We start from the raw sequence: 27,522 nt of genomic DNA, 5'->3' as shown, positions 1-27,522 counted from the left end.
ATTCCTCGTAGTGGGAGGCTTAACCTGTGCACTGCAGGTTTAGCGACATCCCTGGTCCCTGTGCACTGTGTATCAGTAGCCGCTCCTCTCCAGTTGTGGCAACTGCAGATGTCTCCAAGCCTTGCCACATTTCTCCTGGGAAGGGCAAACTCACCCCTGGCTGGGAAGTGCTCTTTAATACAGATGCCAGCCTGTGTATTTTTTTTAAAAAATCATTTTCCTCATTGCTTCTCTGAATTCCCAGCTTTGGCACTTTCTGTCTTTTGCCCTAAAAACAGCATAGAAAATGTCATCACTTCCTTTTTCTCCTAAGCTCAGGGTCCAAAGATGAGAATGCAATTGAGATTAAATTCAAGCTTTACTTAAATTAATAACCTAATTGTTTCCCATAACCAGTCAGAAAGCACTCTTCGTGATCCTGACATTTGCTTACGTTCACTGCTGCTAAGAGAATTGCAGATGTATTCCACCGAGGAAAGTGGAATGTTCCCACAGTGGTACAAAACATTGTACTCTTCTAGCAAATCATTTTCAAAAAGCCATTTCTATTTGTGGTTACTACAAAAATAATGGTACAGGCCATCTATTTATGACAAAATTAATTCCTCTCCATTGAAATAGTAAAGGGTTTTGATGAAAAGAATCAATTTACTAGAGGGTTCTGGACAATCAACAAATATTTTAACTTGAAGTGTAAAATGCCAAATGATTACATGGTAACCTCAGAATATTATAAGCTTTTTATATTCAGTAAATATTGACTGTTGAGTGAATGGATGATTGAACATAAGTATATGTTAAATTTTATCACATGGAAACCCTATATTTATAACTATACTGCAATCCCCATGTGGTAGGTTTCTAGAAAAGAAAGTTGTTATTATATCATTTTATGTATGACTGTTAAAAGGTGGGGTTTGGGGAAAACAAAGAGCCATTTAGATGATCAACCTTTCAAAACATAATCCTAAGGAATATTTCTATTAGTGATTTGAATGTTAAACTATTCTGTTTGGATAAGAACACTGCAAAGATGCTCAACTATGTTATTCAGTAAATTGTTATATCATGAAAAATCAGGGTATTTTTCTCCTTGTTCAAGTCTGATAAATTACTTGCAGAGAGGTGAAAATACATTTAGACAATTGAAATTCCACAGTTCATCTTCCCACATTCATGAAAAAACAAGTTAGCCTCTCTAAACACTGATCCAAAACAACCAAATCTATCTATTACCACTGGCCTCAGCTACCTCTCAAGGCCTTTAAATCCCATTTTATCTCTCTTCTTTATTTCTGCATATGTATAAACCCGGTAACAGCTACTACACAAAAGCAACAAAGAATTACCACATATAAAAAACTGGTACTTCATACATAGCTCCTGAAATTAAGTCCATACACAAAAAAAAGGACATGATTATGAGAGGCAGTAGAATAAATAAAAGGTTTGAGAGCACACAGTCTGAATCTAGACTTCTGGAACAGATTCCTAGCTCTGGCTACTTAACTATCTGTGACCTTGGACAAATTATTTAACCTCTCATGCCTGTTTTCTCATCTGTAAAAGGAGGATATGTGTGTGTATCCACAGAGTTATTTTTCAGGTTGAGTGAATTAATGTGTGTGAAGCACTAGAAAAGAACAGTCAGAACCCCATAATGATTGGCTAGTCTTTATTCATTGATGGGCAGAAAAACTTTTAGCGCCCTTTGGTCGGTGTTTGTGAATGAAGTGTGCTTGAGTTTCACTTATATGTCGTGCAATCCTTGTGTGATTTTTAGCAAATGTTGATACGCTAAACAGTCATGTATTTCATTAAGAGTAGAACAGCCATGGCCACAAGGGATGTGACTAAAAGGATCATCACCTCACTTAATTTACTTGATTTGTGGTTCTAACTGCTTGTGACAGCACTGGGAGGGGGCAGACCCCTCCCATTTTTCCTTCTGAGGAGACTATTAGTAAAGTCTCACCTCATGTAGCACACACAGTATTCCCAAAGAGCAAGCCAGGAGAAAAAGTGTCTCTTAGAAACAAGAGGGATTGAGAAAGCAAGAACAGTCCTTCAGAGGAAGAGCTGAGGAGCTCTGATGCATCTGGCCTTGGGACATTTTTTCAGACTAGAGGTTGATTTTGAACCTCTACACCTGCAACAGACCCAGCCGCTTCCATCGACCCTCACACAGCTGGTCACACTGATGACATCCACATGGAGTATAAACATGGCAGTGTACCTAGACTTGGGGAGATTGTCTCAGCATGTGTTTTGCTTATTTGCACATGTTCAGGAGCCCTGCAGTACCCTGAGGATTTCATCAGTATCTTCCACTAGCTACAGGAGAATGGCAAATCGTGACCCAGACAGCAGTCGTTCTTTGGGGGTTTAGTAGCCCCAGCCGTCCGGGTGTGTGGCAGCCACAGGAGCCGCAGCCTCACCTGAGCTATGGGCTGCTGATGGGGAGCCTTCTGCTCTGTGCCCCCTTTGTACATTTTTTAGGGGAGTTAGGAGCTGTCATTAGTGAAAAACCTTTCTAAGATGCTAAAGGCCCTTGACAGTATTAAGCTATGATCTCCAAGAGAACACAGCTAATGGCAGGAATCATTAAAATGAGCTGAATAACACCCAGAAAAAAAATGTGATGCACATTTCATGGATGAAACCTCCTGACATGATGGTGATGAGCAGGCAGTGGGCAGATATTCTGTGGTTGGCATTTGCTGGTTATTAAGGTTCTTTGCTGTTTACCGAATCAGTATTTTTGGTTGGTTGTTTTATTTGTAAATATATATAACAAGTTTTTTGTCCTATGAGAACATCCTAGATTTCTGTGATTTTACAAAATGAGCTTGGATGAGATGGAAGAAGCAGTAATTAGGAACAGTGGTTTGAGGGCTATGAAATATCTCTCACCATATAATCTTATTCCTTCTAAAGAAAATGGAGTGATATTTCATGTTAGTTATATTAATGTCTGATTTTTTTAAATGAATAAATGTGAAAAAAATCATGACTATGTTTGTGAGCCTAAAGCTTGAAGTAGATGACAAATTGTCAAAACATAACACTAAGGAGCAAATTCTTAAAATGTCTTATTTTTTCATTAGAGACCACAGCTGGCTAAGTCATTTTAGATTAATAGACTTCTTATGTTCTTTATATGCACAGTAGTCATAGCTTTATTAAATATAAAAATTTTACTTTCTGCCTGAAAAAGAAGCTTTTTTAAGGCTTAAAATAATTTTTGTAGAAACCAAACACACGTAGAACATCGCAAGAAAAAAAGCACCACACCGCCTTTTCTATACTTAAGCAAATAACTGCAAAGCGAGCCCCTATCAACCCCTGAAAAAAATTTAAAAATATAATATTTACAGCAATTCCCAGAAACATCCCTCTGCCTCCTTATCTTTCCTAATCACTGTTACAAGCTCCCCCTGCCTAGAGGTAACCACCATCCTGACTTTTGTGGTGATAAACTCTTGGTTTTTCTTCTTCATTTTATTGTCATGACTCCTGGGCACATCCCTAAACACTCTACAGGGGTTTTTTTTTTCCTACTTTCTATACTTTTTGTGTACATGAAACCACACTCTTCATGCACTTTGGAGGCTCGCTCTTTTTTTTCACTAACATATAGTTCTGAGATTGATCTATGATGCTTGTTTGTCTAAAATATTCTGCAGTGGAAACTATACCACAGTTGATGTGTCCACTCCATTGCTGGTGAACACTTGGGCTCTTCCTAGTTTTCGAGCGCTAACGATCATGCTGCAGTAATTAATGTTCATCATTATGAACCTGGGTGATCAAGAAAAGGTGCACTTGGATTCCATATATTGGATGTTAGGATATGTGGAATTAGAGATTGTCTGCATCCGAATGTACCTAAATGTGATATTTTTGAGCATTTAAGGGAATTTAGTTTTAATGCCAGAAAGTTCACTTACTTGGAATGTGCTAATGAAAAGATATAATCAAATTCAATACCTACACTCAACTGGGATGTAGAAGGCTAAGAAGGTACCTGTTGTCGATGGATTTTCTATCCTATTGTTTTTCTATCCAACCCAAGGGGGAGGCCTATCCAACAGTGCAGAAATTTTGCTGTCATTGCCACCCCAAACTTGATGAATGGATGGTAGTGACGAAGGAATATTCAGGGAGAGATAAGTAAGCCAACTAGGAGGTGAGTAATATGGAATGCAGAGCAACAGGAAAAGTATTTTTAAAGTAGTTACTCTTTATTGGGAACATATGTGTACCAGACTGCTTAGCACTTTATGTATGTATCTCAGTATGCTTCACACTAGCCCCATGAAAAATGGGCAGTGTCTCTAGGCATGTGACCTGGGCTAGGAGGGCCCTCCCTATGTGTTATTGTTCTGCTCTTATCATCTTGAAATTCTTAATAATTTTGAACAAAGGGCACCACGTTTTCATTGGGCACTGTACCCCACAAATTATGTAACTAGTTTTGTTGCAGAAACTGGGACCAACAGAGGAAAGTCACTTGCCCTACATTACATAGCTATTAAGCAGAAGAGTGAAGATTCCAACCTTGTTTGTGATGCTGATTCCTGCTGTCTTAACTCTTGTGCTTGTCTCATTTGCCTTCAGTTTTCAAGGTAAATGAGTAACAGAAGCTAGAAGCAACTACAATTAATACAAGCTAGGATACTAAAACAGAAAGGAAAACAAATCATCAGAGTATAATAAAAGGTATTTGGAATGAATGAAACATGTTTATTGTCAATGTTACCTTGAGTTAAACACAGAAATCCAAAATAAATAATTAAAAACTGTAGAGCCTTTCCCCAGAGTAAACAGACCCTTGAATTCGGAATCATGTTCCAAGGTGACTCTGCTCAGTCTTGGCTATCCAAAGAGCAATGGGATGTTGACCTAGCTCTGCTCTTTTTAGCAATTTGTGCAAGAAGAGCCAAGCGCAGATTCGTGGTGGTATAGTCCAGGAAGGAGCAGATGGAGGTCGGCATGCAACTTCTCCTTGCTCAGACTCCATCAGTTCTGCTGTGCCTGCTGACTGCGTTAGATTAAACACCGCAAACAGACCATATCCCGTTTCATTCTTAATAGACCCAGCTCACTTGGAGGAAGTTTTAAGATATCCTCATTTTTCTTTGGAATATGTCAGTTTACTCCTCTAACTATGGGATATTTTTCAAATTTTTATTTATGCTTCATGTTAATCCAGCAAGTACAAAGCAATGATTCTCAAGAGTACTTCATAGACCACCCTTCCTTGAAAACTAATAAGTCAAACTTCCATGATATTAAAGAATGATATTGTAAAACATTCCTGATTCGTTCATTCTGTTTGAGATAATGCCTTGAAATGTGTTCTTGAGTTATTCCAAAGCACCTGTGGGTTTCAGGGTTCAAGCCAAGTGACCACAAAAGAGCATGCCTGTTATATAAAGAACATGTTTTTTTAAGTATATCCATTACACGTTAGTAATAAAAACAACATAAATTCTCTTGATTCATTTCTTCAGCCTCCAAAAATATCAGATGCACTTAAAGGCTATCTTGTGGAAGTATGCACATCTGGAAATACTAGATTGTACCAGCAGTGTTTTTAATGACCACATGCATGCCTGTGTTCTGCTAAGGGTGGAAGTTTAAGGCAATATCTGACTAACTTCCTCTTGTGAATTACCAGGGTTCAGCACATTAGGGCTTCTGGGCCAGGGCTAACTGGGGCCTGCCAAGGCTGGCTTAAGACTTCAGGGCAAAGGGAACTTGTGTCAAAGACCTGAGTAAGGCAGAATGAAAAGTGAGGACAGGTCAGGAGTGCCAAATGCTAGAAGCAGATAGAGTTAGGGATGGATAAAAAAAAAAAGACAGCTTTCTGTTGAAAATGAGTAAGACCCTGTAACCAGTTCTTGAAAGGGAACCTGAAAAGATCCAAAGCACCTCAAGACAGGGTGTGTCACAGTGGCTTCCACTCAGCAGTCTATGGGTATTTAAAGGCATCAGATGCTAGGTCTCATGGTATAAATATAAGAGCTGCCAGCATTCACAGTTTAAAGCCTGAACAATGATGAAACCTGCAGAGAAAAGAAGAGAACTTACATGGCCCTAAAACAATAGTTTCCTTTGTTGGGTGTGCATGAGAATCACCTGGGGAGCTTTCTAAAATCCATACGGCAAATTACATCCCAGGCCAATTAAGTCAGGATCTCAGGAGGCAGGATTCAGACATTGATTACACCTTGCAACAAGGTTGAGACCCAGTGGTCTCAAGCAAGTGGTATAATTTTCCCACTTCCTGATTTATCCATTTATGTATCAGTGTTTACCTGATTTATCTACAAATGTATCATATGCATCATAATTCATAGATTAACCACACTTACATTTCAATATACTTATACTTAAGTTACATTAGATGTTTTGTCCACACATTCACTTGTGGAGTTCTGCTTACCAGGCCTCAATGCACATCATCAAAGACTGGGACCTCTACATCAAACAGCTTATTCTGTCATCCTAATTTAAAAGGCCAGTGTGGCGCAGCAAGACATTTATTCTAAAGAGACCACTTCTATTGAAATAGATTTGGGGCTATTATCTAGATAATAGAACCACACTATTATCAGGGGTCAAGGAAGCTGCAGAGTTCCTGACCCATTTGACCAAATCCTAGGTGAGAGATTTATAGTATATGATTTCATTTGATATTTAGAGAATAGGGAGACATAAAACCTTCACTTCTCCCAAATATTTATTTTGGGGATATTTGTGGATAATCTTTCTTTGGATATTCAAGAGTTTTGATGTTGCAGATCTTCTGAAATTGTCTCAGGGTCCTCAGACCACCGTTTGAGAATACTCAGCTGGGGACTGTAAATAGTGAAAGATGTTAGGACTGCAAATCTGCAGATGAATGTATTTTCCAGTTTTCACTCAAATTAGAACTATGTGTGCTCTCTCCTTCACTTGTGAGAATTGTGTTTTAATTCTAAATTGTTTCCCTAATCCTCTCTTCCCTCAGCTGTGGTACATGACGCATTCATATTCCCTGTGTGTATTTTAGGCCATGTAGTCTACATAAATACTATTGATATGGATGTACAACTGCACTACAAAAAAGAATGATAAACACTCAGGAAAAACATTCTCCCAAGTAAAGTGCAGTTACTACTGTTTAATCACATTTTAAAACATGAATAAGGGTCCTGTTTGTGATATATTCCATGACTCCTCAAACAATAAAAGAAGTTGTCTCAAGTTTTTATTTCCGAAAAAACAAATGATGAATCATGCCTATAGTGTTTTTAAAATGAGGTTGTGACTATAGTTTTCTCTTAGAATTGGTACTCCTAAATAATCGTTTACAATGGAAATAGTTGGGTAGGGGAGATGAGAAGGTTAAAAAAGAGTCCACGTTTATAGTCAGAATCAGGCAGTAAGCAATTATATTTTTGTACTTTACATCTAGAAAATAGGATTAATTTCACTACTTCATTGGAGAAATTAGTAAAATGAAATCACATAGCAAGAACCACTAGATATTAGCTCAGTATCTTATTTTTAGCAGTCTTGTATGCTCTTTTTTTTGTAATACCATTATTTCAAATTCATTGTCTCCTGCAGATCTATTTTCTTTATTGTGTTCTATTGCATTGAATTTATAAATTCATATTTTAAAAATTAGAAGTTCATCAGAGAGTAGAAAGTTGGTTGCCAGCAGTAGGGGGTGGAAAAAATGGGAAGTCACCAGTAAAAGGGTTCAAACTTTCAGTTGTAAGATGAGTAAGTTCTGATGAATAACATTCTAACAATTAATTTAGGTAATTATATGCATAACATGTAAAGCTTGGTGGCCATAGTTAACAATACTGTATTGTGTAATCGGAATTTGCTAAAAAGCTGAGACTTAAATGTTCTCATACACATAGATAAATATCAGAGGTAAGGGATGTGTTAACCATGGGAGAAATTCTTTCACATGTATACATATATTGAATCATCAGGAGGCACGCTTTAAATATCTTACAATTTTATGTCAGTTAAACCTCAAGAAAGCCACGATTAAAAAAAGAAAGACTTAAGAGGTTCTTTTTAAAAATAACACAAATAAATCATAAGAATCACATTATTTAATACTTAAAATGTTAGGCAGACTTCATGTAGGTATAATACGAGCAAACACAAATGCAGCCAAGTCATCAGATATACTTCTAGGACTCACTGTATCAACAAGCTTTAGTTTAAAAAAGAATTAGGTGAAAATTCAGTTAACCAAGCAAGTACCAGCTATTCTGACCAATTTTTTTTTTAACCTAAGGTAATTGTGAATGTCCTGGAGGTTATATATAATTGTCAGTTCTAACGGGTTGAGATTGCCTCATGAAGTCTTTTTCTTCCAACATGTTTAATAGAATTACACTTTTAGAACTGTTAGTGATGGGCTAAGTCGTGAGCCTCTCAGTGGAGGGACTAGTTGAGCAAGCTGTTTACACTGGAAGATTCTGAGGCTTCAGGCATATCAAGTAACTTAACCAGTTAGTTAATGGCAACAGAGCTGGGACTAACTCAGTTCTCTTAACTCTAAGTCTAATATGCTTTCCGTGTCACTGAATGTACTTCCAGGTTTTTTTTTTGGGATTATGGGCCAGATCGTAATACTATGAAAGCAGTAAGAGAGCATTCACAGTGATTGCATTAAATCTGAAACTAACACGTGGTCAAGACATAATTCTACACTCACTCTCATAGCAAGGCAAACATGACATCAAAATCAGTACATAAAGTCCCTTTGCCTAGCACTACATGCTGTAAAGAAAATCAAATAGGGTAATGGGATGGAGAATAGTTCCCCCTTGGCCCTTGAGGTCAGGGCTTTGAGGACATGAATTGTGAAGTGAGCCCGGAATGGTGTGAGAAGAAGCCAACCGTGTGAGGGTCTATGAAGAAAGCATTCCAAGCAGATGCAGGAGAACTGTAGGGCCCCAGGATGGGAATGCACCATGTGCGGTCTGGAGACAGAAGGAAATCCAGGGTGGCTTCAGTGTGGTGGTGGCAGGGCAGGGTAAGAGGGATGAGGTTGGAGATGTGGCCGGAGCCAGCTGTCACAGGCCCTGCTCACTGATTATTTCAGTTGCAGCCACATACTGTTGGAGGATTTTCAGCAGCAGAGTGATAGGAGCGAATCATGCTTTTAAAAAGGCTGCTTTGGCTGTTCTGTGGAGATTGGGCAGCAGCCATGAGATGAGTGAGGGACAAATGCTGGCTGCTGGAGTGCAAAGGACTTGCTAGTGAATTTTTGGTCTGGATCACAAGGGGACAGCAGTGCTGTTCACTATAGTACGCAAGATTGGAGAGTTGGGGGAAACATCAGTAGTTCTTTGGGAAGCATGTAAGGTTTGAGAAGCCTATTGGAAATCCACAGAAGTGTCTAGGTGGCATTACAAGCAAGAGCCTGGAACTCAAAGGCATAGAATATTGAGGAGCACTGCACAGAAACTGAGTGTAGCGGTCAGAGGTAGGAAACAGTTACTCCTTCAGTGCAAGTAAGAAGTGATCATCTCAGAAGGAAAACCCTTAAGATAAAAGGATAGTAGGGCTGTTAGAAGAGCATCGGGGAATGGGATGGGGACAGGCTGATCTCAAAGCCCCATCACTGTGTCACCTCCTTAATCCCCAGCACACATCTCAGAGTGAATAATTGAGTGGCAGTTGTGTTAAAGGGGGATACTGAAACATTAAACATATTACATTGAATTGCATAGATCCATTCAACTACTACAGAAAGTAATTGGCAGTTTTTCTTTTATAGGTAGCTCTAGAAAGACATTTAATAATATGGAAAGAGTTTTACAATGTTAAATGCAGGTTGCAAGTACCAAAAAATTACAGACCATGCCTTTCAGGATCAAATTTACAATGGGACAGATCCACAGGGAGATAAAGAGGTTAAAGGAGCCCCCAGAACACCCACTTCTGAATTTTTCCTGTAATTGTTTGAAGTGGCAGCTTTGACATCGATAAAATTCCTGTGGCTCTTAATAACAATGCTCAAAGATATTTTCAAGTCTATCTTATTCAATAATGGGGAGAAGGCAACAGTGGAGGAAAGAGTCCCTTTCAGTTCTTGTAGTTGATTGGTTCTGGTATGTTTGAAGTTAACTCATCTCAAAGAGTAAGTTGTTTGCTGGGGTACATTATTAAATGATATGTAAAAAAGGACAGCTGTTCTATCAAGGTAAGAAAAGGACGAAAAAGCATCTCTCCACCACTAAATTTTTGTGATATAAAAAGATGGGACCTTCATTTGAGTGGCTCTGATTTAAATGAAAATTTCCCCCTCATCTGCAGCCAGATGGATTGGGGACAGGATTGATATGGGCTACTTAGAAAAATAAATTTTAGGAAGGAAATATAATAGTACAGCTTTGAGATAAAATTACTCTTTCCCACATTCTTCTCAGTCAATAAACCAATAGATATTTGTTGGAATTTGTTGTCACATGAAATAAGATTTAAAAGGTAAAACTTAGAAAGAAAAGTCAATTGTGGATGTGACGATTTTTGTTTTGTTTTTGGCTTTTTGTTGTATTTTGCTATGGCATTTTAAATTGTTTCCTATTTTTATTTCTTGAGAAAACAATGTGTTTGATTGTCATTTACCAAAAACACATGTGAAGCTTAGTGTGTACACACACGTTAGAGTTTTGTTCTGCTATTATGCATGCCATCATTATCCATATTTGTACACATATCATAGCTTTTTGTGATCAAAGATGACACTATTGATGGCATCAGCTCTAAACTGGGGTGTGATCAAGGGAATTTTTTTCACAATCCTTGCTGGTTAAATAAACAGTCTAGACTTTGAAGTCTGGATTGGCCACTTGAAATATGTGACCTCCAAAATTCTGCCTTTTATTTTTTTGGTCTCTTGGCAACATAATGTATTTATACTTTGGCCACCACCTCCCCATACAGAAATATCTGCTGCTGTTTTAAAGTTTAGAACAACAAATGGGAAAGTTGCCTCACACTGAGGATTCAGTATTACTGAAGCTGTCCTCCCTGCCTTCTGTTTATGTAGACCTCTAATAATAATTGTGAATATGAAGAGAACAATAAAAAGAACCCTTCTCTGGGCAGATTAGTGAGTATGTATCTTTAGTTATAAAAGTAGTGCTCCAGGAGTTCACTAGTTATAATGTCATTATCATTAAGTCTTTTTCACAGTTTAGCAAAGAGAAGTTGGTGGTTGAGTGGGAGTGTAGTAGAAGGAAATTGGAAACAAGCTAAAGCAAAATATTATTAGTGTAAATGCCACTACAGACTGCAGAAACCTCAGGTCCTAACATCTGAAATCTGACACTGAGCGACTCCAGTGGTCTGGGCTTCTCCTGTCGAGAGTAACAGAATAACTAGGCCCTGGCTGAGCGCCCAGAGGCTGCCTCTGAGATGTTCCAAATTCACAGGGGTCTCCTGTCGCTCCCTTTTGCCTCTTTAATCCCCTTCCCACTTTTGGACAACCTGAAGTAGATCTAGATATGATTTGAATTTTACATTCTGTCATCTTCAATTATAACAAAGTATTTCATACCGATAGTATTGATATAAAGGGCACCTTCAGTTCCTCACCCTCAGTACTGTTATGCTGGAAAATTATTTGTTGTGGGGGTTGACCTGTGTATTATAGAATGTTGAGCAGCATCCTTGGCCTCTACCCAGCAGATGCCAGTAACAACCCACTCATTCCTGCTTGGCAATCAAAAACCCCTGGACATTGCTTAATGTCCCCTGAGGCAAAATCATCCACAGCTGAGAAGTCCTGAGTTAGAGAAAAGAAAACTAATGTTTATTTAGCATCCCTGATGTGCCAGAGGTATACTAGATGTTTTCTATAATCTGATAATTAACCTTTGAAGCCTTTCTCCTTTACCATAGATTAGGAACCTGAGAGATGAAAGGATAACTTTTGTTGTTGTTGTTTTTTCTTGGTTATTAACTTTTTAATACTCAACAATAAAAATGCATTTTAACCAGAGAAATTATTTTATACCTAGAAAAAGTAGAAAATGTTATGGTTAATATTTTTACCCCATTATATGGCTGTGTATTTTAGACATTCCCTAAATTACAAACACTTAACTCAAAAATTTTCCAAAACTATGAAAAGCCAGAAAGTCATTATTGGATGTTGACCTTCCTTTATTTATTTATTTATTTATTACAATTTTCTTTATTAAGGTATTATTAATATACACTCTTATGAAGGATTCACATGAAAAACAATGCGGTGACTGCATTAACCCATATTATTGAGATCCCCCCCAACGCCCCATTGCAGTCACTGTCCATCAGTGTAGTAAAATGCCACAGAGTCCCTATTTGTCTTCTCTGAGCTACACTGTCTTCCCCGTGACCCCCCACACACCATGTGAACTAATTATGATACCCCACAATCCCCTTCTCCCTCCCCACCCACCCTTCCCCTTTGGTAACTGCTAGTCCCTTAGAGTTTGTAAGTCTGCTGCTGTTTTGTTCCTTCCGTTTTGCTTCGTTTTTATACTCCAAAAATGAGGGAAATCATTTGGTACTTGTCTTTCTCTGCCTGACTTACTTCACTGAGCATAATACCTTCCAGGTCCATCCATGTTGTTGCAAATGATAGGATTTGTTTCTTTTTTATGGCTGAATAGTATTCCATTGTGCATATGTACCACCTCTTCTTTATCCATTAATCTGCTGATGGACACTTAGGTTCCTTCCATATCATGGCTATTGTAAATAGTGCTTTTTGAATCTGAGAACTTGTATTCTTTGGTAAATTCCTAGGAGTGGAATTACTGGGTTAAATGGTATTTTTAGTTTTAGTTTTTGAGAAACCTCCATATTGCTTTTCACAATGGTTGAAATAGTTTACATTCCCACCAGCAGAGTAGGAGGGTTTCCCTTTCTCTGCATCCTCACCAGGATTTGTTGTTCTTAGTCTTTTCGATGCTGGCCATCCTAACTGGTGTGAGGTGGTATCTCATTGTGGTTTTAATTTGCATTTCCCTGATAATTAGTGATGTGGAGCATCTTTTCATGTGTCTGTTGGCCATCTGAATTTCTTGGAGAACTGTTTGTTCATATCCTCTGCCCATTTTTTAATCAGGTTATTTGCTTTTTGGGTGTTGAGGCATGTGAGTTCTTTATATATTTCAGATGTTAACCCCTTGTCGGGTATGTCATTTATAAATATATCCTCCCATACTGTAGGTTGCCTTTTTGTTCTGCTGATGGTGTCCTTTGCTGTACAGAAGCTTTTTAGTATGATGTAGTCCCATTTGTTCATTTTTGTTTTTGTTTCCCTTGCCTGAAGAGATGCATTTCAGGAAAAAGTTGCTAATGTTTATATTCAGGAGATTTTTGCCTATGTTCTCTTCTAAGAGTTTTATGGTTTCATGACTTACATTCAGGTCTTTGATCCATTTCAAGTTTACTTTTGTGTATGGGGTTATGCAATAATCCAGTTTCATTCTCTTGCATGTAGCTGTCCAGTTTTGCCAACACCAGTTTTGAAGAGGCTGTCATTTCCCCCTTGTGTAACCATGGCTCCTTTATCATATATTTATTGACCATATATGCTTGGGTTAATATCTGGACTCTCTAGTCTGTTCCATTGTTCTATGGTTCTGTTCTTGTGCAGTACCAAATTGTCTTGATTACTGTGCCTTTGTAGTAGAGCTTGCAGTCAGGGAGCATAATCCTCTCAGCTTTATTCTTCCTTCTCAGGATTGCTTTGGCTATTCAGGTGTTGGCCTTCTTTTTTTCATTCTCTAACACTGGAAAGTGACCAAATTGTCTTGGATTGGTCATTTCTTCTTGTTTCTAGCAGGTAAACTCTCTGTTGTCTAAAAGATGCCATTTTCTTTGCTGCATGTATCTTGTTTGTCCTCTTTCCCTGTTTTCCATTCTCAGTAGTCTGTCATTGATACCTTATTTAATCTTTCTTATGCTTTTCTCTTCATCTTGCTAGGGTCCTTAAGAAAATACCCCTCAATCCCATTTGCAAGAAAAATTCCTAATTAATGTGTGAAAAGAATGATATACCTGTAATCAGAACATACTGTTGTTTAATGTTAGTTTATAGGAGCTTGGAAAGGTATGGATATTCTTGTATGTTCCATTCAGAATTTCTATCCACCTCCTCCTCTTTCCTTCTCTTCAAACCCCAGTTGTTTTTTGCTTACTTGAAATCAACATCAGTTATTGACATTTTAGTGAATATATTCTGTGAATATATTTCAGTGACATGATAAATTAATTGGGCTAAGAACATGGCAGTTAACAACCATATAAATCATAGAAAAAAAGTATTTTAAATTGAAAACTGGCATCCAGGCAAAATTTTTCAAAAATTTCAAAACGTTTCTCTCAAATAAATTTAGAATAAATATGTGCCAGAGATTTTTTTAATTCAGTGGGGAAACCAGCAAGATAGTAAACCAGCTTAACAGATTATGGTAAATACCTAAGTATTTGTGCTCACTGAAAGAAGGAATACTGGGCTAAGACTGTTGAATTAGATACAGAACTGGTTAATGCTCTACAGGGCAATAAAACAATAATTTGGGGGCTTATCTTTTATACAAGAGAGAAATCATTAGCATTTCTGCTAGACAAATTCATTTCTACAGGACAAATGCATTTGCACTTCTGTTTTCTGCAAGTTAATATCTACCCTCATAAGAGCTATTAAATATAATAGTGAGTTAAACACAGGTTTCTAATTTCCCTAGAAAATTAGGCAACCCTTGGTTGCCTATTAGACACTTAAAACTCTCTGAGCTTGTAAATGTAATGTAAACCTATTATAAAAATCTGAAAAATAATTAATTTTTTTAAAGGAGAGGGAAAAAACCACTACCAGATGCAACCACTGTGAACAATTCATGGATTTCCTTACAAGTTCTTTTTCCAAATATTTTTAACAGTAGAGTCATTATTGTGGAAAAACTTTGGTACTCTACTTTTTTCTTTTACTTACTCTCACCTAGTGTATCTATTTTGTTATATAATGAAAGTGTCCCATAAACATTTTAATGTCTACATAATGATTTGACATTTTTCATTTCATTCTTTTCATGGTTTTTCTCATTCTAAAATTATTTATTTATTATGAATTTTTGAAAAATAACAAAAAGCATAGAAAATAATATAATGACCAGTGTTGGAAGCACAACGTAGTTTAAGAAATGAACTGTCACTGATAGAGCTGCCCTGTCCCCCTACGGACCCTCCGGTACATACACTTATCTCAGTGTAACCGCTAGCCGGTTTTAGTACTCATCTGTTTTTCTTTACACTTTTACCACATCCAGAAAATATAGAGTATTTTTGTGTGTTTTCAGACTTCATGCAAATTGTACCACAGGTTCTTCAGGAATAAAGGTTCTGCAGCTTGCTTTTTTTTTACTGGCATTATGTTTATGGGGATTTATCCATGCAGTTACTTAAAAACCACTCACTTTCAGTGCTGAATAGTCTTCAAATTTGTTTACCCACTTTCCTGTTTGTCCTCAATGAGGCTGTTGGCAGTTTTTCACTAGATACCCCCAGTCTTGCCTGGGACATTCTGTGCATATATCCCCCCTGGACACTTGTGTGAGGGTTTCTCTGTGTGGGTACGAGGGACAGGAGGGCAGTCAAAGGATATGCGTATCTACAGCTTCCCTGACTTTTGCCAAGTCTTTCGCTGGCTGTACCAGTTTATACTCACATCAACAACATAGTGAAGTCTGTTTGCTCTCCATCAAGGGTCGGCAGACCTTTTTGTGAAGGACCACATAGGAAATATTAAAGCCCTGGACAGTGACCTAGTCTCTGCCATAACTATTTAGCTCCACTATTGAGCCAAAGCAGCCACAGATGATATAAAAATGAATGAGCATAACTGTGTTCTTTGTTGAAGGGCACTAAAATTTGAGTTTCATATCATTTTCGTGTGTCACAAAATACAATCTTCTTTTGATTTTTTTTTCAGTCATTTTAAAATGTAAAACACAATCTTAGCTTGCACATCACACAAAACAAGATATCTGTTACTAGTTTGGCCTTCAGGCTGTAGTTTGCTGCAATGGCCCCTGCTTGACCAAGATCTGGTATTTCAGGTATCTTAGATGTTTCTACTCTTATGGCTGTGAAATGGTGAATTATGATTTTAATTTGTATTCCTGAATAGTAGTGAACTGAAACATTTTATCATGTTTATTTGCTCCCAGGGAATTCTCTGGTATGGTTTATTTATTCATGTTTCTTATTCTTTCAGATTGTGGGTCTTCAGTTCATTGAACTGTAGTTCTTTCTCTTTTCTGGGTAGGAATCCTTTGTTACATACTTTGCAAACATGATCTTAGAGTATTGCGGTTATCATTTCCTTTTTCTGAGGTATCTTGATGAGGTGTTTTAATTTAAATAAAATTAAATCTATGCAAGTGATATATATTTGACTGCATGAGAAAAAAATTGCATTTTTCATACGCAATGAGAATTTGAAAGTTGAGCCAAGAAGAAAGATACCACTTTCTTGTATGCAACAGAGGAAATACTTCTTTACTGGGTATAAGTGGAAGAATGTTCTCACTCTTATTCCAGACTCTTCCTTTGGTCCAGTAGTTCCTTTAAATGCCAGCAACTCATCCAGTTAGTTGTGCAATCTGTTGTTCGACAGTGAGGAAGGCATCTTCAAGCACCGCTGTGGTCAGCACTGTCCGAGGGCCCCGCATCTGATATTAGGGAACTGTTGCTCTGCTTTCACGAGTTGGCAGGCTTCGCTCTTCTAAGCCAGCTGATGTCATTCAAAGTACACAAAGCCCCTCCCACTTGGTTTGTTAATGGACTGTGATGGGCTTCTTGGCTGTGTCCAAGTGGTTCTGGAACATAGAGGACTGTTGTAATCTGAAGAACTTTAGAAAGTCACACTGGCTGGACTGCACAGCCCCAGCCAGCAAGAAAAAGGAAAGCAGTTGATATGCTGCTCAGCGAGGCCAGACTTGGCTGCCTTGAGCTTTTTTACTGAGTTCTTGCTCCTGTGAAGCATTTCTTGCTCTCTGGAGAGCTGGGCCCACTTGGAACTGGGCTGGCATGCTTGACAGACGCTTCACGTCTCCTCAAACTAAGTACATTTTCTCTGGGGTAAGCATACGGGCAGGGAGGCAGGCCATATGCATGGTGTGGTTTAAAGAAAACAGAAGTGTGCTGAATTGGTAATGAGCTCAAGGTAAAATCACAATAGTTGCTCCGCTTTCTGTTAAGTTTTTCTTAGGGGCTTTAAGCAAGTAAGTCTGTAATTCTGATTTTAAAATGTATCTTACTGAGATGGAAGAGAAGGAAGCAGAGAAACTCAGTGGAAAATGAAAATGCTTTTCCAGCTGTGGAGTCCCTTGTTGCATTGTGGATCATGCTGACAACCTAGCCACTGAGCTGGGTCTTTGTTTTTTGTTTTTGCTGTTTTCTGAGGCCTTTCTATGTAAATCAGGATTATTTGACTTCCTGTGTTGCTACAAATTAAGATTTGATTGCTTTTTGTCACTTAAAAAGTTTTTGAATTTAATGAAATACAAAAATAAGAGTCTCATATTTAAAATATGTAAGGATAGAGCTTTACCACACACAGATCAGATGTTTAGGTCTTTAGATTTGGTTTAGAACTTTTAAAAAGAAAAGACTGCATCCATGTTAGTGCCCCTCTAGGGAATGCTTCAGAAAAAATGATAATTCTAGAACCCAAATGTAAACTGTAGCCTATAAAAATAATCATAAGGTTACAAGTATCTGTGCTAATAGGATGTGGAAATATAATTTTAAAATCAGTAAAATACAGCTTGTCTAGAAATTCTTTCCAAGTTACCTTTTTTGTCTCTAGTAGTTCCAACCTACACTAAATTTAGTTTAACAGAGAAAAATACTAAGAAATATCTGTGTGCGGTTGTCATTCGTTCTGTTGTATCACGTAAAGTGTTAGCACAGTCAGTAAACTCTGAGATGTGTTGCTTAAACTATGTGATTTCAATGATGTTTTGTTATATTTCATTTTCAATTTTCTAAACATAACAGTTTTCCTTGCTTGTGTTTACCCCCATTAAATTTTGTAGACCCTGTTATATTACTTTAGGCTCCAACAAGGCTGGCAATGTATATACTAATTATAAAGAATTTCTGGGCAGCAGATACTTCACCCAAGTTTCTGAGCTTTCCAAATGCCACTCATGTTTAATTCAGAAATTATTCAACACCTGTTTGCTTTGAGAGGCATTGGCAGTCATCATTTCCCATAAACTTGCCTGCTTTCTAAGAATATGATCACACACAAAATAGCTGTTACAGTTTTTTCTACAGAGAAATTCTATTATGAATTAGGGAATTGTATAATCCAAAACCCAAAGTGCCAAGTATCCACATTGCCAAGTACATTCCAGGGGCCATTTTGGATAGTTTCAGTGGTGAAATTGGGCACAGAAATACCACAGTTATTTGATTGGAACATTAGTCTAGATGACTCCAAAACAGTTAATTGAATAACTTATTGTACAGTTAATTTCAGTTCTGTCTTGAGGTATTATGGGGAATCTGCACAGGAATATTTATCCTTTTAAGCTGCTTTCTCTTCCCCAATTCTTGATTTTTGTTTTCAATGGCCTAGTTATTTCTCATTTTAATTAGTGCCAGTGTTTGAATAGGACTGATACATACATGGATTTTTGCTTTAATGGTTACGTTTTAAAGTAAATCTACATAAAGACTTATTCTCTTACCATTTAACACTTTCATCCAGTCAATCCCAGAGTTTCCCAACAGTGACAAAACTTTTCTTTCAATTTGGACAAGAATATAAGTGGAAAGAATTTTAAAAAACACATGTACATGTATTTATGTGTGATGTACATGTATTATGGAATAACTCTTTAGGATGCTGAACTAACTGTGTAGCCTTTATTTTTGTTCTAGCCAATCAGGACTTCAATTTTTATAACATTGGTACTTTTAAAAGTCATTACAAATCCCAAATACATGAGAGCATATTTAGAAGTATGTATTTAATTCTCATCTTGGATTAAAGTGAAATTAAGCCAATGAAATTTGGTATCAATAATTTTTCACTGCCAAGGGGGGGGAAATGACTGGCTAGTATTAAGTACATTTTTATGAATTCTGGTATTGTTAAGTTTCTTTATGAGTGAAAATGTGTGCTGTTATTCTTAGACCAAAATGACCATTCTCTCTATCTCCTTTCTCTTTTCTCCAAATATTAAAGATCTTTCATATTAGTGCAGGTTTTTCTATAGTACTTAATATGTTATTCATAATTTTAGTTTTTCTGACTGTGGTTAAGAGCAAGTGTTTGAGTCCATTTAGATTTGGCTTTGAATAGTAGACCATCCTCTTAAAAATGTGATGTGGCAAATTTTATCTTCTCTGAACTTCAGTTTCCTCATCTGTAAAATTCAGTAATAATGATATTTATGTTCCAAGGTATTTATGAGAATTTTTGCTAAAAATCAGTGCAAATAGATTGCTTAGCATAGTACCTACAGTTATTAAAGGAATGCATATACCTAACTACATTTTCTGTAACAGCTAATAATGAAGGAACTTAACTCTGAGATTGTAAACTGTGATATCTAGGAGAGGCAGCAGTGGGAAGTTGTGAGTTTTTATTTGCATATTGGAAGAAAGATAGAGAGATTAAAGTAAATAACTGCCCTGGAAAGTGAAACTCCTTACTTGGGTATCAGTGGATCCAGCATCAGAGGGCTGGGAGGAGACAAGTGTGAACCCTCTAGAAACTATATGCAAATAGTTGAGTCTATATGTTTATGAATATTTTTGAACTTAAATATTCCCAAATGGTAAAGAAGCAGAGCTCCTGAATGGTAATCAGCCAAAGAGAACAAGAATAATGGAGGTCAAATATTGCAGGAAATCTAGTAATTTTTGAAGTAGTATATATTCTTTCTTTTTATCTTTATACTGCTAAAGCAGTTAAAAAAAAAAAGCAGCAAGTTATATGTGTCTGTGCATTCTGTAGGGGAGGAAACTTTTCCCTTCTTCCTTTCTAGATTATTTGGCTGGTCTAATATTAAACTGATATAAAACAGATTAACAGGAGGAAAAAAACAAATTTAACTTCATATATATGGGAACCCATAAAAATATGAGAGAGAAGTGACCACAGAAGACAGGTTTTATACCTTTAAGACAAAGAAACAGTGTTGTGAAGAATTGACAGAATAATGGGATTTGGGCTTGGGGAGGCAAATAGTAAAGCTGTAACAAGGTTTGTTTTTACAGCCTTCTCGGCCTTGAATTCCCTATCTCTGGCAAGAAGGATGCCTTCTACTCTCCTGGTTCAGGGAGGGTATCTTCACATGGGAGGTTGATTTTAGGGGGGCAAAGGAGGGTCAGGGCATCATTCTTTCCCCGGTTTATTTTTAAGTAACTTTAATTCAAAATAATCAACATGCCCAAGTGGCACCCTTTGAGATGGCATATTCTGCTGCCCTTCAATTCCCATATTTTTCAGGTATCATTTATATTTAAATGGAAGCATAATGTCAGAAAGGCCTGGCAGCTAATACATGTACCTGAGGATGCTTTAAAGGGTGAACATGGTGATGTTAGCTTCATCACCAGATGTCCAAATGTTTGATTTTACATTGTCCTACAAAACAATTTGTGCAAACGATAATGTTGTGCAACTCTGAAAGAGATTTGCCAAGTTATTTTTATTATTAAAATTGAAAACAACTTGAAAGAGAGCTTGACATGTCAAAGTAATTAATTAAAAGGTGTCAGTATTAAAAATGGAAGATACATTAAAAGAAGTGTGTGGGTGGGTGCCCCTACAATTTCACCACTTTTCATCAAATTGCTTTATTCTGGCAAATTACATGCCAATCCTCTTCCACAAGCATACATATTTTTGAGGTTGAAACTGTAGTGTCCATACAATTCTGGTTTCTGCCTTTTTCCTTCAGCTGTATTTTGAGATTACTTTTTAATAATGGCATGATAAAACTGTGTGTGGATTTACCATAGTTTGTCCAGATAAAGTAGTCATTTATTGTTGGACTTTTAGTTGATTTTGAAACTTTTTTATCGATAAATGAATTTGTAATAACCATTTCTGTGCATATAGTTTTTGGTTCTATTAAATAACTTCTTTGCGATAAATTCTCATATTTGTAAGTTTTTACACAGTGAGTAAGTAAGTTTGAATAGTCTTATGTCTCTGGGTTTGCTTTTCCAAATCTCATTTCAAAGTAATTATACCAATTGAGAATGCCAACCTAATATTGATAATATACTAATTTCATGACAATATACCCCATATTAGATATTAATAATTGCTTTAAGATATAATTACATGCTTTAACTCCTATTTAACATATTACTAGCTAAGATGAACATTTATCTGAATATTTGTATATTCCTTGTATCTGCATATTTTAAGAGGTTTCCTGTGTTTAGATTCAAATGTTACTTTTATTTTTTAGATGGATAGGTCTTTACAGAATAAACTATTAAGACAGTTTTTTCCTATTTAGTCTCAACCATCAAAATACTTTCTTTCATAAAACCTGATCTTAAATTGTAGCACTCTGCAGATGTCACTAAAGGGTGCTTTCATGTGAGACAAAAGAGTATTAGTGTGACTGAAAATCAGCACTAAACCAGGTAAAAGGTCAAGCCTTAATTTTGGAAAGTGGAACAAAAGTTTTTAAGTTTGTTTAAATATCTAACTTGTTCTCCACAAAGAGCTAATAGCTATTACACAAAAATTTTTAAAGACCACATCTGGCACAAGCTGTAGTTAATATAAAAAGTGTAATCTGTCACACCTGTAGGTTTATAGATTTTGCACTGTCAAGGACAGTGTGAACCGATATATCATCAAGTTTTGCCATCAGAGCCCAGAAGGACCCTGCACCCTTGTATCTTCCTGGGGTGCCCCTCCTTCTAGTGGTCAGTCTTCCCCTCTCTTCCCATAGGGTTGGAGAATTGGAATATTCTGTACTCTTTCTGGGTACGGGACCTGCTGTCATTTTGACCTTGATGTAGTGCCATGTCATTTGTTAACCTTACACACAGCACTCATCTGCCTGTAAACCTCAGTCCAGTGATAGCTTTGGGTACCAGTTAGTGGCATTTTAGGTGTCAGAAAAGAGAAAGATCTGACCTCCAAAATCATATCTAAGATCCTTATCTAGTCTACCAACACATAAAATAGATCTGTCACAGTCCCGAAGGTTCCACACCCCCTGATACAAGTGCCCTCTTTACAAAATCTATTTTGTGTCATCTCAGGCTTCCTAATCTTGTTAGTTCCTCATGTAGGACAGAAAATGGCTTTGATCTGACAATATGATCGGGTGAGCGGAGCTCACTGCATGAGATTTTATTCTGTGCTCTGACTTCTTTCTTTGGGAGCAAGCTGATTAACATCTCTAGGTTTGTTTTATTGCCTATAAAGTGAAATTAATAATTCTTATCTTTCTGTAGCTCTATACAGGAGGTTGTAAAGGCTCATAAGAGTTAATATAAAATACTTGAAGTGTCTGAGAATAGCTATTTATAGTTGTGTATTTCCTTTGAAGCCCTGGCAATTGCTTGAAGAATGTACCTTCAATATCAATTTGTACCAGATCAAGAATTTTAACTTAAGACCTTTTCTTTCTATTTTTTTCCTCTTCATTTTCCTTTCTTTTTTGGCTTCTCTTGTCTTGGCACCAACACAGGTATTTCTGCAGCATGGAACCTGATCAGCCTGAGATATTTCCTGCTGGGGCCAGGTTTATGACCATTTTCATGACTTTGTTTAATAAAGCTTAATGTTCAATAAAAACCCATGCTTGGAACCTTTCAAGGCTAAGTTCCCCATCAGTGGGTTTTGTGCATCATTCACAGCTGGGCTTACAAGGCTTTACAGTGAGCTCTCACTGTAGGCTGTAAATAATTAATGCTAATTTGATGTTTGACTATTTTTTTAAGAAAAGTTTGTATATGCACTCAAATGTAACCATGTGAAAAAGAAGTAACTTCATGCTACTGCCAAAAATATTAAACCCCTGCACATGATAATGTGTCAGGTACCGCCCAGGTGGAATTAAATGTGGTTTCTGTTCCTAAGGAAATTAGCATTTATTCAGATAACATAGCGAGATAAAAAAAAATGTCTGCAATTGTGCACATGATGGAGCCATGAATCTGTTGCAGGCAAAATAAATATTTAAAGGATTCTCAGGGTAAAAGATTGGTTGAAAGCTCAGGAGTTGAGGAATTCAGTTCAATTTAACAGCAATTAAAGAATGGGTCTGTCAAGTGTCTGGTTAATGTGATGTAGTTACATTCTGAATGTTTGGCCCTGTAGCTTGACTGTGAGGTCCAAGATGATGATGTGGCTGACTCTGAGCTCAGTAAAAGTTTCTATTTTAAAGAGATCTCCAACCTGGAGACCCTTCTGTGTATGTCATGTAAAAGGTAGGAATTCTCAGGCTGTAGGAGGTGCAGTAGGATTCCAGGTTCATGAAAGCAGTCACTTGTCACTGACTGTTTCCATTATCACTTTAGAGAGATGTGTTATTGTGGCTGGAACAGCTAATTGGTGGAGATGTTGAAAGTCGTTTGTTAAGAGAGACCCAGAAAGGACAGTTGTCAGTGAGCTGCAGGTTCAGCAAGCTGCCCAGGCTAAGAAAAGATAGCTTGTGTGAATAATTAAGGGTCCCTGTTACTGATGAGTACCTGCTTTTGGCTTGAGGAAATATGTATTTTTTAAATTTCTACAGCTGAATAAGAAAGCCTGCCTTTTCTGGGACTGTTTCTCATTCCACTAGCAGAAACCTAGCATTCATTGCATTAAAATTGAAGGCGTTAGGCTAAGTGAGCTACACCAGTCACAAAAGAACAAATACTGTGTGATTGACTTATATGAGGTACCTGGAATGGACAAAATCACTGAGACAGAAAGTAGAATGGTGGGTGCTAGGGGCTGGGAGAGGGAGAAATGGGAAATTTCTGTTTAATGGCTACATATTAATGTTTGGGAAGATGAAAAGAGTCGTAGGGGTGGATGGTGGTGATGGTTGTACAACAGTGTGAATGGACTTAGTGCCACTGAACTGTATGTATAAAAATACCTCAAATGGCAAACATGGCATTATGTCTACTTTACCACAATTTTTTTAAAATGCAGCAACAACAAAATTTTAGTGAGCACGTATGTTGTATGCAGCCAGATTCTTTATGTGTATTATTTTATTTAATCCTCACTGCAATTCAGTGAAGTGGACACATTACTTCCCCCACTTTACAAATGCAGAATCTGAGCACAGCCGGAAATGTCCCAAGTCTAGGAGGGCACAGAGGTCAGCAGGATAAGTCCAGATTCCAGGCCTGGGAGCAGCCTCTCAGGGGCACACACACCTGCCTGCACATGGCTATTTTTTTCTTTTTTCCCTCAGATAATTATGCTTTCACTGCCCAGGCTCCCATTGCTATTTCAGCCTTCCTTCTGGAATAGGGACTCAGGGTTAGGCGGGCCTCTGTGCCTTCTGAGGCCCAAGTGCCTTACAGCAGAAGCTGAGGCCTCCAAGCACACAGCCAGGAGTCAGCCGGCACTGCAGGCCTTCCAGAAGCAAAACCAAAGGCCAGCTGCGTCCTCACTTCTTCGCAGAGTTCATGACAATCACCCAGCAGGTCTGCTACCAAGATCACGTTAAAATTAGCTCGAGCTTTAAAAATCATTTTAATCCTCTCTAAACACGCCACTTCTATTTAAACGTGTTTTCATCTTCTAGAATAGTCCATTTGAGATAAAAAATGAGCGTTTTTTCCTTGTCATTATGTCCCAGTTACTTTTCAGAAAATTAAGGACACAGACTCATTTCTGCAAGGGAATGTATGTACAAGCCACATAAAGATATTTTTCATAAAGACTGTGCATATACCATTTCTGTTACTTTATTTCCTGCTGAAATCTGTGTTTATAACCATATTTCACGTAAGGTTTTTTGTGTGTTTTAGGCGGTGGAGTGAGGGGGGTTGTTTTGTTTTGATATGTTTCCTTTGCAATTACAGATTTTGAACCAAGTATATGCTATATCCCTTCATCCTGTTAGGTGACAGATTAGAAGACAATTCTGTGATAAAATAAGTTTCATAAAGTAAGGGAACAAGTGATCGGGAGATCTTTGCTGTTTGTGCTTTTTTCTGATCATTGTCACTTAGGTATGTTCCCCAACCTCTGTTTTTCAATTGGGTGAAATGATAAACGTGAAGACTACTTGCTACATCCAAAAATTTCAGTCTTTTAAAATCTTGTTGGGAACTCGTGCTATTCCATTATTCCCACTTTATACCTTTTTTGTTCTACCATGGAAAACCAGATGGTCTGTACCCACTGAGGGAAATCATTTCCAGCCCAGTATATTTGCATAATTTCCTCTCCACCCTTAATCTGGAACAAAGGAAACACAATGACAGGAGAACACAGTGAATTAAGTCAAGTTCTTAATTACGGAATTAGGAAACTTTGTAACATAATTTAAGATTCTGTGCTCTTTCAAAGTTGATTTCTTTCAAATCCCTTGTAAACTGTGATCTCTGTTCAGAGCTTTTTCCTGATTAGTTCATCAATTCAATAAGTCAAAATGCTGACAGGTTTTACAAACCTAAGAAAAATAGTTATGACACTGAAAACACAAATATAGACATGCAGAATTTTAAATCCTCTCCCTTCCTTGTGCTTTCACAAGTCCAGTTCAGTTTCTCCTAATAAGGATGTTGGACCTGCTTGCAGGGCTCTGACAGATGATATTTTTACAGGTCTGTTCTTTCTGTGTATTCCGTACAATGCCTGAGCTAAACAGGGTAGACTGGCCTTATTCCCCAAAGGAGCATTCAGCCTAAAAGCATGTTGTAGCACCCAAGTCAGTCTCATTATCCTTCATTTTTACTCTCAGGAAAGGTCACGCCACTTTAGTTGGTGTTCATGTTTTAGATTGCATGAATTCAGTGATTTCTACACATCACGTCCCATGACAGGGCTCCTCCGTGACGCACGGAAAAACATGGCATCTGGTGCTAATTCTTAGAACACCAAGAGAACATAATTGCTTTATCGCAAGGGGCTATGAAGATATCACATGTTACCACTGTACAAATGCTCTTAGGTTCCGGAATTTGGTCAGCAACTAACGTTATCACAGAAGTGTACTGAAATAGAGAGCAGTGGGATTGATAAATTGGGAAGGAGACGAGTAGCCATAACAATCAGTGCATGATAAGCAAGCACATGGCTTAAAAGCATTCCAGGAGTTCCGTTTATAAGAACTCTTGTTTACTTTGTTTTACTCTCTGTTTGTTGCTTTGGAAGAGCTTCTCTTAACTAGATGTGTCATGTTTCAAAAACATATACCTCACTGTTACAGGAGTGACAAGACAATACATGGGTTTAATTGCAGAACTGTGTTTTAAGTTATACTGAAAGGAACCATTTCTTCCTAGCATTTCATGGTTGTTTTTAAGGGAGAATGTTTTACATAAAATATTTAGCACAAGTTCAAATTATTAGTATATTGGATTTTCTCATCTTCTGAGCAAACAGGAATATATATATACATTTGTATCACAAAAATCTGTGAATGGAATATGCAGTCAAATTTGAATCTATCAAACATATCATTGCCAGTGAAGTTGTAAATTATAGTAATATTTTAATAAGGTTATTTGTCTTATGAAATATTATAAGTTGTTTGGTAGCAGGAAAATGTGATCTGCACAGTAAAATGATAACGAAAGATAAAACTTTTAGACTATTTTCTTAGAGAAATATGATTTCTAAACAATAAGATGGCCTAAATTTTCAATCTAGATGATCTTATGTTTCAAAATTAGAATTGGACGCTTAAAAAAATTTATGATTCTCTATGAAACCTATATTTTTATGTACTTGGAAGAATCTTCACTGAGGCATTACTCTTTTCAGCTGCTTTTAGCTCCATACCTTTATGATATAACGTAGTGTGTAAGCATTTCCCTTCTTTACGGCTGGGTGACCTGTGATGATTCAATATAAGGTACACACCAAAGTAAAATGAACCACAAAGACATCTAAAACTAATCGAGGGTGGAAAGAAAGCAAATGCTTGATAAGACAGACTGTAATGTACCAAGGACGATGAACTACTGACACTTCTTATTTGTTGGACTCTGGCTTGAGAGTATGAATTTAGATTTCCAGTTTACTTTTTCTTAAAGAATTTCCTTATACTGCTCTGTGGCAGTTGAGGGCCCTGTGTTAATCATATTTATCCTTAACTGTCTGTTTAGTCTATTAACTCCAAAAACAATCTTTATCTATTTCTTTGCCAAAAGACGCTAATGAACTATTATGAGCAAAGTGTTTTTTCTAGTATAAACTGTCTTTCTAGGCATTGACCAAACTCTTAATACTCTGGTTAATATTTTGAAAACTTGAAGTTTATCAAT

General features: G+C 37.2%; 1 protein-coding gene across 9 annotated transcripts in view; it reads left to right on the top strand.

Moving 5' to 3' along the window:
• CACNB2 (calcium voltage-gated channel auxiliary subunit beta 2) overlaps positions 1-27,522 on the top strand; it is a 419,726-nt gene that overhangs the window by 206,468 nt on the left and 185,736 nt on the right. Inside the window, exon 1 of one of the 9 annotated variants that reach the window (XM_036881153.2) lies at positions 17,000-17,169. The exons of the other annotated variants lie outside the window; for them this stretch is intronic. Coding sequence (XP_036737048.2) covers positions 17,119-17,169 — 51 coding nt within the window. The 5' untranslated portion in view covers positions 17,000-17,118. Of the gene's footprint in view, positions 1-16,999; positions 17,170-27,522 lie in introns of those variants that run through there. 9 annotated transcript variants of the gene reach the window in all.

The sequence above is a fragment of the Manis pentadactyla genome, chromosome 3, assembly GCF_030020395.1.
Source record: "Manis pentadactyla isolate mManPen7 chromosome 3, mManPen7.hap1, whole genome shotgun sequence".
NCBI classification, from domain to species: Eukaryota; Metazoa; Chordata; class Mammalia; order Pholidota; family Manidae; genus Manis; species Manis pentadactyla.
This window is presented reverse-complemented; position numbering and strand designations above follow the sequence as displayed.